The 13497-nt window shown below is 37.0% G+C and overlaps 1 protein-coding gene across 1 annotated transcript; it reads left to right on the forward strand.

The window, feature by feature from the left end:
• Positions 1-1599: 1599 nt before the first annotated feature.
• lmx1a (LIM homeobox transcription factor 1, alpha) lies at positions 1600-10645 on the forward strand (the record flags this gene model as incomplete). Its single annotated transcript, XM_084092165.1, has 7 exons — positions 1600-1778; positions 7463-7680; positions 8478-8662; positions 8969-9046; positions 9366-9450; positions 10047-10205; positions 10309-10645. The coding sequence occupies 7 exons, from the start codon at positions 1600-1602 to the stop codon at positions 10443-10445; spliced, it is 1041 nt and encodes a 346-aa protein (XP_083948291.1). The 3' UTR covers positions 10446-10645.
• Positions 10646-13497: the final 2852 nt, after the last annotated feature.

A 13497-nucleotide genomic window follows, 5' to 3' on the forward strand; every position in this document is an offset into this window, starting at 1 on the left:
TAAAACATGTTAATTTATAGTATAAATTAGTCATTAATCAGTCATATAAATCACTAATCACCATTTAAAATTCAAATAAACAATTTTATAGCCTATATGACCCTGTTCCGGTCATGACTGAATAATATAAACTCAAAACAAATGTTTGAAATTTACTTATATGTTTCAGATCAGCCCAATGGTGTGCATGTTAAAAAGAAAAAAGATAATATTAATTTAGAAATTATCCTATTTTCCAGATCTTTTTTATATTTGTATCTGATCTTATTAAAACCCTATCTTAAACCCATCTTTTGTATAAGTACATTTGCACTTTACAGAAAAGTTAGGTTATATTATACAGAACAAACTGTAGAAAAGGAGTGCACTGCTTGTATCTGTGTCAAATGCATTGCATTTATATGCTTTAGATTAGAACACATATTTCTATGACCCCAAGCTGAATTAATGTAATATGGTTTTCATGGCATGTTTGAACCATCACGTTCCTATATTTAATAATATATAATATATGTGTTTATAATCAGTTATTAAAAAATGTCAATAAGTGATACTTCCATATTAAGTAGCCTATAGCATGTTTTTTTTTAATAGGCCTAATTGAAATGGCCTGTCTCATACCCAAACAGAGCATAATGGTTCAAAATTCACGCTTGTTTTATTTCATGCTTGAGGGAGATTCATTTACCCACCTATTTAAATTAAATTGCACACTCCCTTTATAAATTCAAGTTTTTCATATAATGTAGCCATTTTCATCATAAGTTGTAAAGTTATGGCTGTACACTTACTGCGCACTCTCCACCTTTTGATGGGAGGAGAGAGAGAGAGAGTGAGTGAGTGTGTGAGAGAGAGAGAGTGTGAGAGAGAGTGAGTGTGTGTGTGTGTGAGAGAGAGAGAGAAGGTAAACTGACTCAGGTTTATTTTCATATGGAGCTTTTGTGCGCTATCTATCTAACTATCTGAGCATCAGTCGAAAGTTACACAGGGCTGCAAACGGATATTTTCTCCTCAATGGTAAGTGCATGTATATGTCTAATAGGTTATTGCATCTTTTAAAGTTTTTGTGAAGTTTTGTCATATAGCCTAGGCTATATTTAGAAGCCGTTCCTGTTGTTGAACAAACATGGTGAAATATAGCCTATGCTATACACTAATGCTATAGAGCCTACACAAGTATTTTGATTTCGCTCAGTTAAAAGATAAACGTTTTTTATGTTTGAATGAATAATCTTAATAGATATTGGAAATTATTATTTTTAACGAGACACCATCAAATCACATCTGTTAACTGTAATTTTGCTGTTATTGTTTTTGTTATAGCTTAAAGCTTGTGAGTGAGTTCACTTTAGTTTTCGCACATTTATTTTTCTTTTCCAGTGATTCTTTGTCCACACATTAAACTTTTATTTTACTTTTACATTTAAAGTAAATTTTTATTTACAATAGGGATACCTCCTATTGTAAAAGAATGGCATTTGTCATATCAGCTTCAAAACCGTATCACAGTTATGTAAATTATCCATGCCAGGAAGTTACTAAAGAGTATAGACCATTTACATTTTTGAATTAACTTAAAGGTTGGTCTTTCTTTCAGACATGTGGAGAAAGAGCGTGTGTGAGGGGTGTAATGAGCTCATTCGGGACAGGTACCTGCTCCGCGTGCAGGACGGACTGTGGCACGAGCGCTGCCTGCACTGCGCATCATGTCGCGAGCCTCTGAAAGACACCTGCTTTCTCCGCAATAAGACACTCTACTGCAAGCGAGACTACCAGAAGTAAGACTCTACTTACTGCTATTTGTGTAAACAATTATTTCGTTTTATGATACTATTTGACTTAGCCTACTTTTTAAAGTTCAATAGGAAAAGGGTGAAGTGAGTCCACACTAGTCAGAAGTTTCTTCCAGTCAGACGAAGCACGCTCGTAACCTAGATATTATGATCTTAATTTTTCGCATAAATTTCTTTAATGTTGATCTATTTTTTTTATTTATAAATAACTTATATATTTGCTCATTAAAAATATGTGTTACTGTCTTCGCCATTTATTTTTCTTAAATCAAATGTTTTAGAAAACGAAAACAATTTGATTGCACTGGATTACTGCCAGAAATATTCCAAATAGGCTATGTCTTTCCCTGTAGACATAAAATTACAAATTGGTCATAGAAAATGGCCATAGTTTTCTAGGAATGCTTGTGAAAGTACAATGGATTATTCCCTTTGTAAAGATTTAAGGCTTACAAAAAATAGGCTCTACTCCTCAACGAAATTGAGGTATAACAAACCAGATTTAGTTTATAAACATTTTTATCATACTTAATTTACTGCAGAAATTCCTTTAATTATTCTCGAAAAACATTTTAATGATTTAAATAGCCTACTCTTTAAGGATAATGCCAAATTAAGGTTTGAGTATCTGAACATCCTCCAGTAATGATACAGTAAATCATTTAAAATACTTTCCATTCACAGATGGCAGTGGTGTTTATTCTATTGATTTTAATGTTTGGAGGCAACTCTGTGCCTAAAATAAAATTGGAGTATTATTTTTACATTTTAATTAACAACAAATTTCATTCCTGAAATGTTAAATCTGCATGCTTGCTGATATAATAATATGCAGGCATGTACTAATTTGTTAGCACATAATTGTTTACCGATTTACAGTAAACCTTATGATGAGTGTTGGTGTTTTGTGTGTGTGTGTCTGAGAGAGACCGTGCGCATTGAGGGACTTGGCACAGAACTCCTGAAAGACAAGGTGACTGCAGGAGGAAGGGTCGCGGTGGGCCATGGAATGCGAGAAGGCTTTCACACACAAACACACACCGTTAGATCAGGAGGACAGCACTACTGACACACTGTCAAGATGTGTTAAATTAGCAGGACCCATCGGTGTGGCAACGGCAAGCTGGGGACAGCATATGGCCACATCGACATGGTGCGCAGACCCCCTACTACCCCCAAAACTCACTCTGAGTCTCATTCACACACTCATATGCACATTCTCACCTCCACAAAAAAAACAAAAAAAAAACAGTTTGCCTAATGACAGAGCGCAATGACCCTGAAAAAACAAACAAGTATGCACACTATTTGAGTTTTCATAAGTTTCATTTCAATAGCTGATGTATCTGCTCCAGCTGACAAAACGTTTGAGTTTCCAACAGAAAGGCTCTGACTTCTGCACATCATAATGCATTTCACATTAGGAGTCCATCAGCCAAAGTAGTAATTATGGAGAAATGTCCAGTGTGCTCAAGAGAGCTGAGGCTGAGTGGAGGATTGAGCCATATGTTCTGGGTACAGCAGAGCTTTGTGCAAGAGAATATGAGTGTGTTTGTGTGTTCATGTTGGGGAGGGGGTGCATGTAGCGGGGATCTATGTTTGTGAAGGATGTCAAGGCATCTGGATAGGTTGGTGCCCAGTGGTGCCCCTGCTTGACGCCCGTCCGACCGTGAGATATCCGACCTGACCAATTAGCCACATATGCGGTGCTTGGCTGGCAATCCTACCCAGTAGCCCAGTGCTTATAACCATAGGCTCAGGGGTGGGGAGCTCGCTGACCCAGCACTTACTGACCAGGTAAAGGAGCTGCTTTACTGTAAATGGGTCAGCAGGCTGTTCTATTAACAGATACTTCACTGTTTTATAATGGTGATCAATTTGATTTGGATTTAAAGTGATGCTTAGACTGTATAGGAGTAGTGGGGGGGAAAGCAGTAAATTCAACAAAAAGAATTATCTCCTCCAGACTTTTCATCAATAGATGTCTTGAACAGAGGGCATAGAGTGCGATTCCCAACCAGGAGTACTTAGAAAGATGATTTTAATGTTAGATTGTTCAACATTTACACTATCGTTAACAAGTTTGGGGTCAGTGAGATTTTTTTTTATGTATTTGAAAGAAGTCTCTTATGCTCACCAAGGCTGCATTTATTTGTTCAAAAATAAAGTAAAAACAGTAATAGTATTACAATTTAAAATAACTGTTTTGTGATTTAATATACTGTAAAAAATTTGCTGTAGCTTTGCAGCTGTTTGCCAGTAACTTACTGTAGATTTAAATCGATGTTATTTACTGGCAACAGTTTGCTCAAAGTTAAATGAACATTAAACATTAACAAGTCTTTGTCTTTACAGAATAAAACTATAAAATAACAACCTAATACAAAGCATTCTGGGAACCAGAAATCTTCATCAACCTTTTTCTGTTTTTTTCCTTCAGATTTTGGTTCCCAGAATGCTTTGCATGAGGCTGTTATTTTAGTTTTATTCTGTAAAGATAAAGACTTGTTAATGTTTAATGTTCATTTAACTTTGAACAAACTGTTGCCAGTAAATAACATCAATTTAAATCTACAGTAAGTTACTGGCAAGTAGCTGCCAATAATACTGTAATTTCTACAGATTTTTTTAACAGTGTATTTTCAAATGTAATTTTTTCCTGTGTTGGCAAAGCTGAATTTTCAGCATCATTTCTCCAGTCTTCAGTGTCACATGATCATTCTAATATGCTGATTTGATGCTCAAGAAATGTTTCTTATTATTATCACAGTTGAAAACAGTTATGCTGCTTAATATTTTTGTTAGGTATGGGTTATTTTTTCCAGAATTTTTCAATTAATAGAAAGTTCAAAAGAAAAGACATTTTGTTTAACAATGTGAAAGGCTTTACTTTTGTATCAATTTTACCTTGCTGAATAAAAAGTATTAATTAATTTCAAAAGAAAAAAAATCTTACTGAACCAAAACTTTTGAACGGTTATGTACAGTAGAGCTTACTGTTACTTTCATTATTATATTATGACTGTCAAAAGATTGATTTTCTTTTATAGTTGATGTCTTAATAAATTTCTAATTCTAAAATTTAAAAAAATGCAAATCATTTCTGTCAAGCATCTCATCTCGTTTCACTTATAAATCATTGCAATTCATATACAGTACATATGTGTTTTTCACCGACAGTTTTGATTGGTTTTACATTTAAAGTAAATTATTGTAATAATGGGTGTTTTAGTAATATTAATGGTAATGCTAAATTACATATATTATGATATGATGAACACATTTCTAGTTTGTTGTCCAAAAGAATCAGGCAAAAATAGTGGAATCAACATTTTTATAGCATCATAGCTGCTTCCTGATAAAAATAGCGGTAATTTTTATCTTGTCAATGCAACTTTTAAATAACTCTACTATATGTAAATATCTTGAAGCATGTGTCGTATTGCTTCTAATGATAATACACAAACATGCAATTGACATATTCTGCTGTGCATTCACACACCACAGATGCTCTTGCGTATAATGGAGTAGCGAGCAACACTTCTTTCTGTCCCTCCTACTGAACCCTAAAGAACTCGCAGCGGTTTCCCCAGCAACCCCAGGGCAACACTAATAGTTCTCAACAATGCAAGGCTTTTGGGATGTTTCAATCCATACTTATGAAGGAGGAGGAATTTTTGCTGTCTGTATGTGAATGCAATGCTCCCATGCACCAACATCATCACCCACTGATCAATAGCCAAAAGCCTATAATTGATACAAATTGTAGCAACACAGTTATCTTTAATGCATCAACATACAGTAATCATAGTGCTGTCATTTAAAGAAACAGTGTTTGATGAGTCCAATCCAAATCAGTGACTGAAATTAAAACTTGGGGTCCTTTTAAAGCAAGACACCATAGGTAAATAGGGTAAAAACTAATACATATCACCATCCTTAACCCCAGTTGATTAACTTGGCAATTGTTTTTCTATTACAAGTTTTCTGAAATGTTATGTTTAAATATGCAAATGAAGCATTATCTAATTATATATGTGCTAATTTGCATGCACTTCCAGAATAAAAATCTGAACATTGTTTGAAGCCATTGGTTCAGAATTCTTGTTTCATTTTGTTGACATATTGTTAAAGTTTTTTTTACGCGATTTTGGATCCAGAAAATCAGAAAAAAGTCAGAAAATACTGTCAACAGCCAGAAAAAAATACACGTTCACCACGTTTTCAGGAATACAATTTTATATAAATCACGCAAATGTTATATGGACAAACCTCTCTGTAAAAACCTTCAGAATATAGATAAAGTATATGTAACTGAAAAGTAAAAAAAAAAAAAAAACACTTGAGTAAAAATATGTATTGTAATTTAATTCTACAGATGCAAATAGATAATATGTCTACTTTCCACTAGTCTGAAAGAGAACATGTTATGGAAGCCAAATAGCCCAATATCACAAAATTGAGCAGTGCATGAAAAAACAATGTTTTTTCCTTTAGTGTCTTGCATGCTATAAGGAGTAACCTGTCAGCCCAAGTCTGAAGCTGTCACACATCTGGGGATGATTCTCTCTAAGCCTCCCCTGTCACGCTCACCCTAAACCTTAAACATACAGCTCCACTCTCCACCCCCCTCCGGGCACGGAAATCTCAGGCCAGTTTGACAAACAGAAAATGTGGTGTCTGCCAGGGCAGGACAATGACAGTGAGGCGCTGGGCCAGCTCCCTCTTTTGTCTGGGTTTGGTTAAGTCGAGTTAAGATCATTCCCTGGACCAGCCTCGCCCGCCGGGTGGCGTGATTCTTTCCCTCCGTCTGGAGCCACGGCCTGCCGAGCTCCTTTCTCCCCCCTCCCCGGGAGTCCTGCCCCGGACACAGTCGTGGAGCCGGCCGCCTCAGTCTAACCCACTGAAACCCAGCTCTAGTTGCCAGGCGCTAAGATGCACACTCACCATGCTGGAGGTATGCGTCTGCATGCTTGTTTTTGGGGTGGAGGGGACATGGCAAGTTCTTGTCTCACTCCTTGATGGACGGGGCGACTCAGCAACATTCCTGGAATCTCTGATGGCACACTGTAAAACTCAACAAGTTAAGGAAACCAATTACGTTTAAAATACAATATTTATGAGTACTGTGATTTATACACGATTTATCCTTGCATACCATTATTTATTTTTTTAATTCATGTGCCTTCCTAATCTTTAATCAAAATAACTTCCCCTTCCTCTTGCAACGACACCTCTTTTCTGATGATGTGTTTACTGGCGTGAGGGTGGGACCTCAGCAATAACAAATGACAACAATTCAACGATCCAGTCCATTCACGATGGACAAAATCAAATCTCAAGTCCAACATTTCTTCTTGTTTGAGAAGCTGTTTCGCTTAGATACATCACAATAGGGAAGAAAAGGCTTTCTGACTTTGACAGTCTAAAGCAAAGCATGCTGGGAAAATGAAATCTGCTGGAACTCATTCAGTTTGAGTTCTGCTTAATATTATCAGTTATTGAGCTCACGTAACATCTCTTCTATTAAGTACAATGAACTTTCAGTATTTGAGTAAAATGAACTTTAGTAAATTTGACTGTTAGGTTTTAAAAGAATAAGAATAAAATAATTCTCTATGCTGTTCATGCAAGCGATTCTGAGAAATGCATATTATTTATCCTTTCAGATTGTTTTTAGTACAGTGCAAGGGCTGCGCAGAGATCATCTCTCCGGCCGAGCTGGTGATGCACGCAGGCCCTGCGGTTTTCCACCTGCGGTGTTTCTGCTGCTGTGTGTGTGCCTGCAGGCTGCAGAAGGGAGACCGATGTGTGCTTACAGGGGACAGGCTTTTCTGTGCCAGAGACTATCACAACCAACTGGCCAGCCCAACCACCTCCGAATCAGGTATTGTTTTAAAACTACAGCACTGCTCATGCAGGCCTTCAGTAGGTCATGGTGCCTCTGTAAATGATCTAATTATATAAATCAGGTGTGGTAAATAACGGAGACGTCCGAAATGTGCAGTGCTTGGGCCCTTTATACCAGGACTGAAAACCACTGTTTAAAAAAAAAAAAAATAGAGGCTTCTTCTGGTACACCTTACACTCACTAGCACAGCAATGCTTAGACTAGATTAAAGAATGAAATTGTTTGTTTGTATTAAATAGTACTATTAAGAATAAATAAAAAAATATATATTAGTATAATAGAATCTATATAATATAAATAAATCAATAATACAACAGAATATATTAATATAATATATACCAATATTTTATGATAAAGGTTACATTTATTTAATAAAATCAGTAAAAACTGTAATATTTTGAAATATTATTACAACTGAAATTAACTATTTTCTATTTTAATAAATTTAAAAAATGTAATTTATTCCTGTAATGGCAAAGTCTCTTCAGTGCCACGTGATCTTTCAGAAATCATGATTTGATAGTTAACTTTCTAAATCTCTCTTGAAAACTTATTTGTTTTCTTTAGCTGTTAAAACATGTTGAGCTCTTATTTTCTTGTGTGTTATTTTTGTTTTGATAAGTCCTGTATGGGGAACTGTTTTTAAATGTGCTTTATAAATAAAAGAACTAGAACTAGAATATTTATTTCAATTTCAGTTCACTATTATTACTAATATTATTATTATTTATTATCTGTTATGGCACTACAAACATCTGTTTCCTTAACTACAGGTAAAAGTGAAGATGTTGAGGAGGATGATGATGATGATGAAGACAACATTAGGACTGCTGGGGAGTCTAACACAATAGGAGACGTGGAACACAAGAGGCCTAAAAGGCCTCGTACCATCCTTACAACACAGCAGAGACGTGCTTTCAAAGCTTCTTTTGAGGTCTCATCCAAACCATGTCGAAAGGTCAGCCATTTAAACCGACAGCCTGAAAGTTAAATATAATAATAATAATAAATTAATATAAAATGCATGAAATATAAAATAATAATTACATTTTTTTCTATACGTTTACATTTTATTTAAATTATTATCTTTTACATTTTGTGAAGGAGGTTTTTGTGTAGCCACAGCTGGTCTGGACAGCATTGCTGTATTTATCTCTGTTGATCTGATACTCTAGTGTGGGTCAGTTCATCAGTTAGCCTACATGACCCATAGACCATGAAGGTCACACTATGGCTTTCTCTCTGTCTGTCTCTCTATTGTAAGGTAAGGGAGACGCTGGCAGCAGAGACAGGATTGAGCGTACGAGTCGTTCAGGTCTGGTTCCAGAACCAAAGAGCCAAGGTAATGTGATGCCCACCGACACAGACAAACACAGTCATTGAAAGAACATCAACTTATGCAATTGATAACAGATCTCTTTCTGCAGTATATGAGCTTGCCAGTAAGGAAACAAGCTGTGTTATTGCCTCATAGGAAACTGATGACATATTATGTATAGATCCCCGTAGATTAGACTTGGATTTCCTTTCAGTGTGTTGTGTTTTCTGCCTTTCTTCGCATTACAGAGATTTTCTCTTATTAGTTTTCTCATTTCTATATGTGAACATGGACTTGTTTTTATTAGCTATAAGATTCTCTTTCACACACATTGTCTCTTTAGATGAAAAAACTGGCAAGAAGACAACAGCAGCAGAAGCAAAGCGTGTCCTCTCAGGAGAAAAGGGATAGCCAGTCACAACACACTGGTATACAAAGTTCACAACAATTTTACACTTTGCTTCACCCCAGGTTATATTCTCTTTTTAAACCCCTCTTTTAAAGTAACGTTTCACACTTGTAATAAGCACAGCTTTAACCCTATATTATGTAAACGATTCCCTCTTCAGTGAACATGATATAAAATAAAATAAAAAGTCAAACAGTGGCGGAAAACGCGTCAATCGGGATGGAGAAAACTACTTTATTCATACCATTACAGTAGCCTACAAAAAGTTTCTTAAGGTCAAACTGGAAGGTAGCTATAGAAATAAGCGCAATGCCCAAGCACGAGACGAGACGTTTTTTAAACAGGTCGCGTGCTGTATGTATTTGTCCAATTAATAATACTAACACCGCATATATTTACATTAGAACGTTAATTCGGGGTTTACAAAAGTGTGAAACGTGGAAAAAAATATTATCCATTATTCTGTTAAACCAAAAATTAGAATGACCTGGGGTTAACAATTTTATATGTGAAAAGCGTATGTGGCTTAAATTCATCCTTTAGGCGAAAATATGTAAGTAGCCTATATCTACACTGCACTAAGAGGATATTTTCTTGCCATTTGTGTGACCACAGCGCCTTCTTGTGGAGGTCTGCCTGCTGAGCTGGAGTGCGCAGGTTCATATTCACTTACCCAGCAGAATATCAGTCTAGACTCACAGAGCTTCAAGCTGGACCCCTTCAGACAGGGCCTCACCCCTCCTCAAATGCCTGGAGACCACATGCATCCCTATGGTATAAAACACACTAGGCTCACAAGTCAAAAATACAGGACTGGAGATAGGCATACTCTTTGCTCCTTGCCCATCCCATTAATTTATCATTTCTCTCTTTATAGGTTGTGACACAATCTATGATGATACAGACAGTGACCCTCTGTGTCATTTTGGAGACTGTATGTCGTCGAGTGAACCCTCACTTTTAACACCGATTGACCGATTGTATTCAATGCAAGATTCTTATTTTGCTTCTTGAGTGTCATTCAGACAGCTCAGGAAAGATTTATGGGGAGAGAGTGCACGTGTATGTATGCTGTGTGTGTATTCTGCTTATGCATGTTTTTAGTGTGGTGACTGGTGACAGTGGAAATGTACTGTGATGGAAATGTTCTTTGTGTAATTTGTATTTATTATTTTATGTGTGTAAATCTGGACTGAATTACAATAAAATGCTGCAGAGAAAAAAAAAATATTTAAAACTGTCAATGCATTGGCAAGATTGTTTCTTAATTTATTTGACTTTGTTAGAACTTAAGTTAACTTAAGTCAAAGTCGACGTAAATTGCCATTTGCAGAGTTTTTACTCTGATATGCAGATGCATTAGTGATATGGTAATTTATAACAAATTCAAGTATCCACAAACAATCACTATACTGCGTGCAGTGAGAACTGGCATTTTCCAAACTCAAGGTCATAGGCAGTCTAGGCTTTCAGCACCTCCTATCATTATGCATATCTTTATGGCTCTTTTTCAGAGCCAGATGGTGGTCCACCACAGGGCATATCATCGCCCAGATCTTTAGACTCCCACTTCAGCATCAGAAATGGGGCCTACCCATAAATATACTCCACATCCGGCCATCATGAATGCCTACTGTATACTGTGATTTTCTTTTGCAGATATATAGCCAAGCTGCATTCTTGCATTTTCAGGGGCTTGTTTGTGACCACCCAAAAGTCAGGCCATTGGGGCTGCGACTCTGGAATGTGTCAGTGTTATAGTTTGGTGTATTGTACTGTAGAGGTTGAGGATAATATCAGGTGAAAATGTAAGGCATGCTGCAAAGATAGGAAGCCCTTCATACTGTGCCTCTTTTCCCCAGCAATGAACCTTCTTTCTGTCTGTACCAGGTTCACATTTCTTACTCCGATATCAGACCTCCAGATGTAAGTGCCACAAGTCACTGGGCAGGAACAATTTAACTGTCTGTTCCTGTCATGTGGACCTGTCAGGAGATGTTGCAGAGCAGAGGTGAGATGAACAGTGTGTTTGCATGAGCAAACGTTTGTTTTAAGATTATTCAGATAAATAATATAAAAATAAATAAATAAAAATGTAACACTGTGGGATTATGAATGAGTAGGACTGGTTGTTACTGAGAATGTTTCCATTTATTTTGGCCTGATGTTGCCCACATTCGTGGAAACCTATAAACCACAGTGTAGTCCGATTTCCGAGCAACTCTTATTTGCAGGTAAAAAACACGACGCACGACCATGTGTAGTCAGATCCTCGAAAGAATGGCAGCGATGCCAGATTTGTGAAAGAATCACTCGAGATCTAATCGGTCAAAAGTTCAAAAGTTTTTGAAAAGGTCTAAAATTGTTAGCGATTCTTTTTCTTTACTTGGACACTTCACTCACACACTGAATTGTTTGCAGCAATTTCTCACATCAAAATATGTCAAAACACAGAAGGGTCACTGTGATTTTGCCAAGTAAGACATGTTCCTGGATCAGTAGCAGCCTTGGCTATGTTTCACCCATTTCACTTTAAATGGACCTCACAACAGAAGGGGCCTCTGCTTGCTCTCAAAAAAGTACCCTGCCCCCATCTTCACGGAAATGAAGAGAGGTTATGGGTAAAAATGTAAACAAAATTAATAAAAATGTCCCCAAAATTCAAGATATATGGGTTAAAATATGGGGGTTTCGCCATGAGAATAGTTCCAAACAAATCCACAGAGCCATTGCGCATCTCAGAGTAATACAGTGATGTTAACTAAATGAATTCCATGACACGTTTTTAACGAATCATTTGACTAAATGATGGGGGGCCTCCAACTGTTTCTTTGAAACGGACCTCTGAATTGCAAATGCCGCCTCTGTCCTGGATCAACGTATTTTGTTGATCCTGGAACAACATTCCTGTCCAAAAACATATTCCTTGCCCTATCCCCAAACCCATACCCATAATTTATTCCTAAAATCAGAAGGAGATGATAAGTGAATAAGAATGGTGTAGAGCCTTTGACATTATAACTGTAAACCCCTCAAATCTGAGTAGAATGTTGTTCCAGAATCAACAAGGATGTTGATCCAGGAGGAATATGTTCTACTTGGTAAAATCACGTTTTTGATTAAACTGGTTAACGAATTACTCTTCCGGGTTTTCACGTTATCCCTGCAGCATGTGAACGAAAAAAGAGGCCTAGGCCTACCTATAATGGGGACAATACACTTCAATGGGGGCCTGTGTCCCAGTAGGCCTACTTATGAAAGGCTATAACACCGTGGGATGGGAATGACTGAGTTTTTATTCCAAAAACACGTGTAAATCAACCAGAATGGAAAATGAAATAATCTGATACACGTCATACACTTCGCTATGTAGGCTAGATGCTACCGCAAGTTCTTTGCCTCATGTCCGACTCAAAATGAACCAATGCTGTAATCTAGTGATATGTAACTGTTCGTAGAACGTAGTTAATAATGCACATGAGTTTTAATGTAATCAGCGAAATAATATTTTCTGACTGTAGTGTCGACTGATGAATGGACGGGTCACTGTTATCCGCTTAAAACAGCACAGGCACGCATCGCAGTCTCTCGTGCACTTATTGGCGTGAGACTGTCAGTTGGCAGGCCAAGCAAACGAAAAATAATCAAACGGCTATCATACGGTCACAGCGGGCAGCAATAGCCTCGTTATTATTACGATAGCAGCCAGGAAGCATCCACTCATCTGATCGGTTATTTATTACGCATTTCGTGCCAGGATGGACTGCAGACCCGCTCCCTCTTAATATAATATAATTGGCGTCACGCTGCGTTAATGCCCGGACAGATGCGACTGGTTAGGCACCCGTGCAACTCTTCTCCTTCTGTGCTGAAATGCAGAAGAGCTCCTACTGACCAGCAACAAAAAATAGAAGGGCCATTCTTGTTAAGCAGTACATTTGCATATTTCTTAATATAATGGCTCTAAAATATGAAGCTCACCATTTCACAGAAGTAATTTACAAAATAATAGCTCACAAAAATCATATTAGTTTTATCACATTTAAGTGAACATAGTGTGAATTTT

This window comes from Abramis brama (genome assembly GCF_963993115.1).
Source record: "Abramis brama genome assembly, chromosome: 18".
Classification (NCBI taxonomy): Eukaryota; Metazoa; Chordata; class Actinopteri; order Cypriniformes; family Leuciscidae; genus Abramis; species Abramis brama.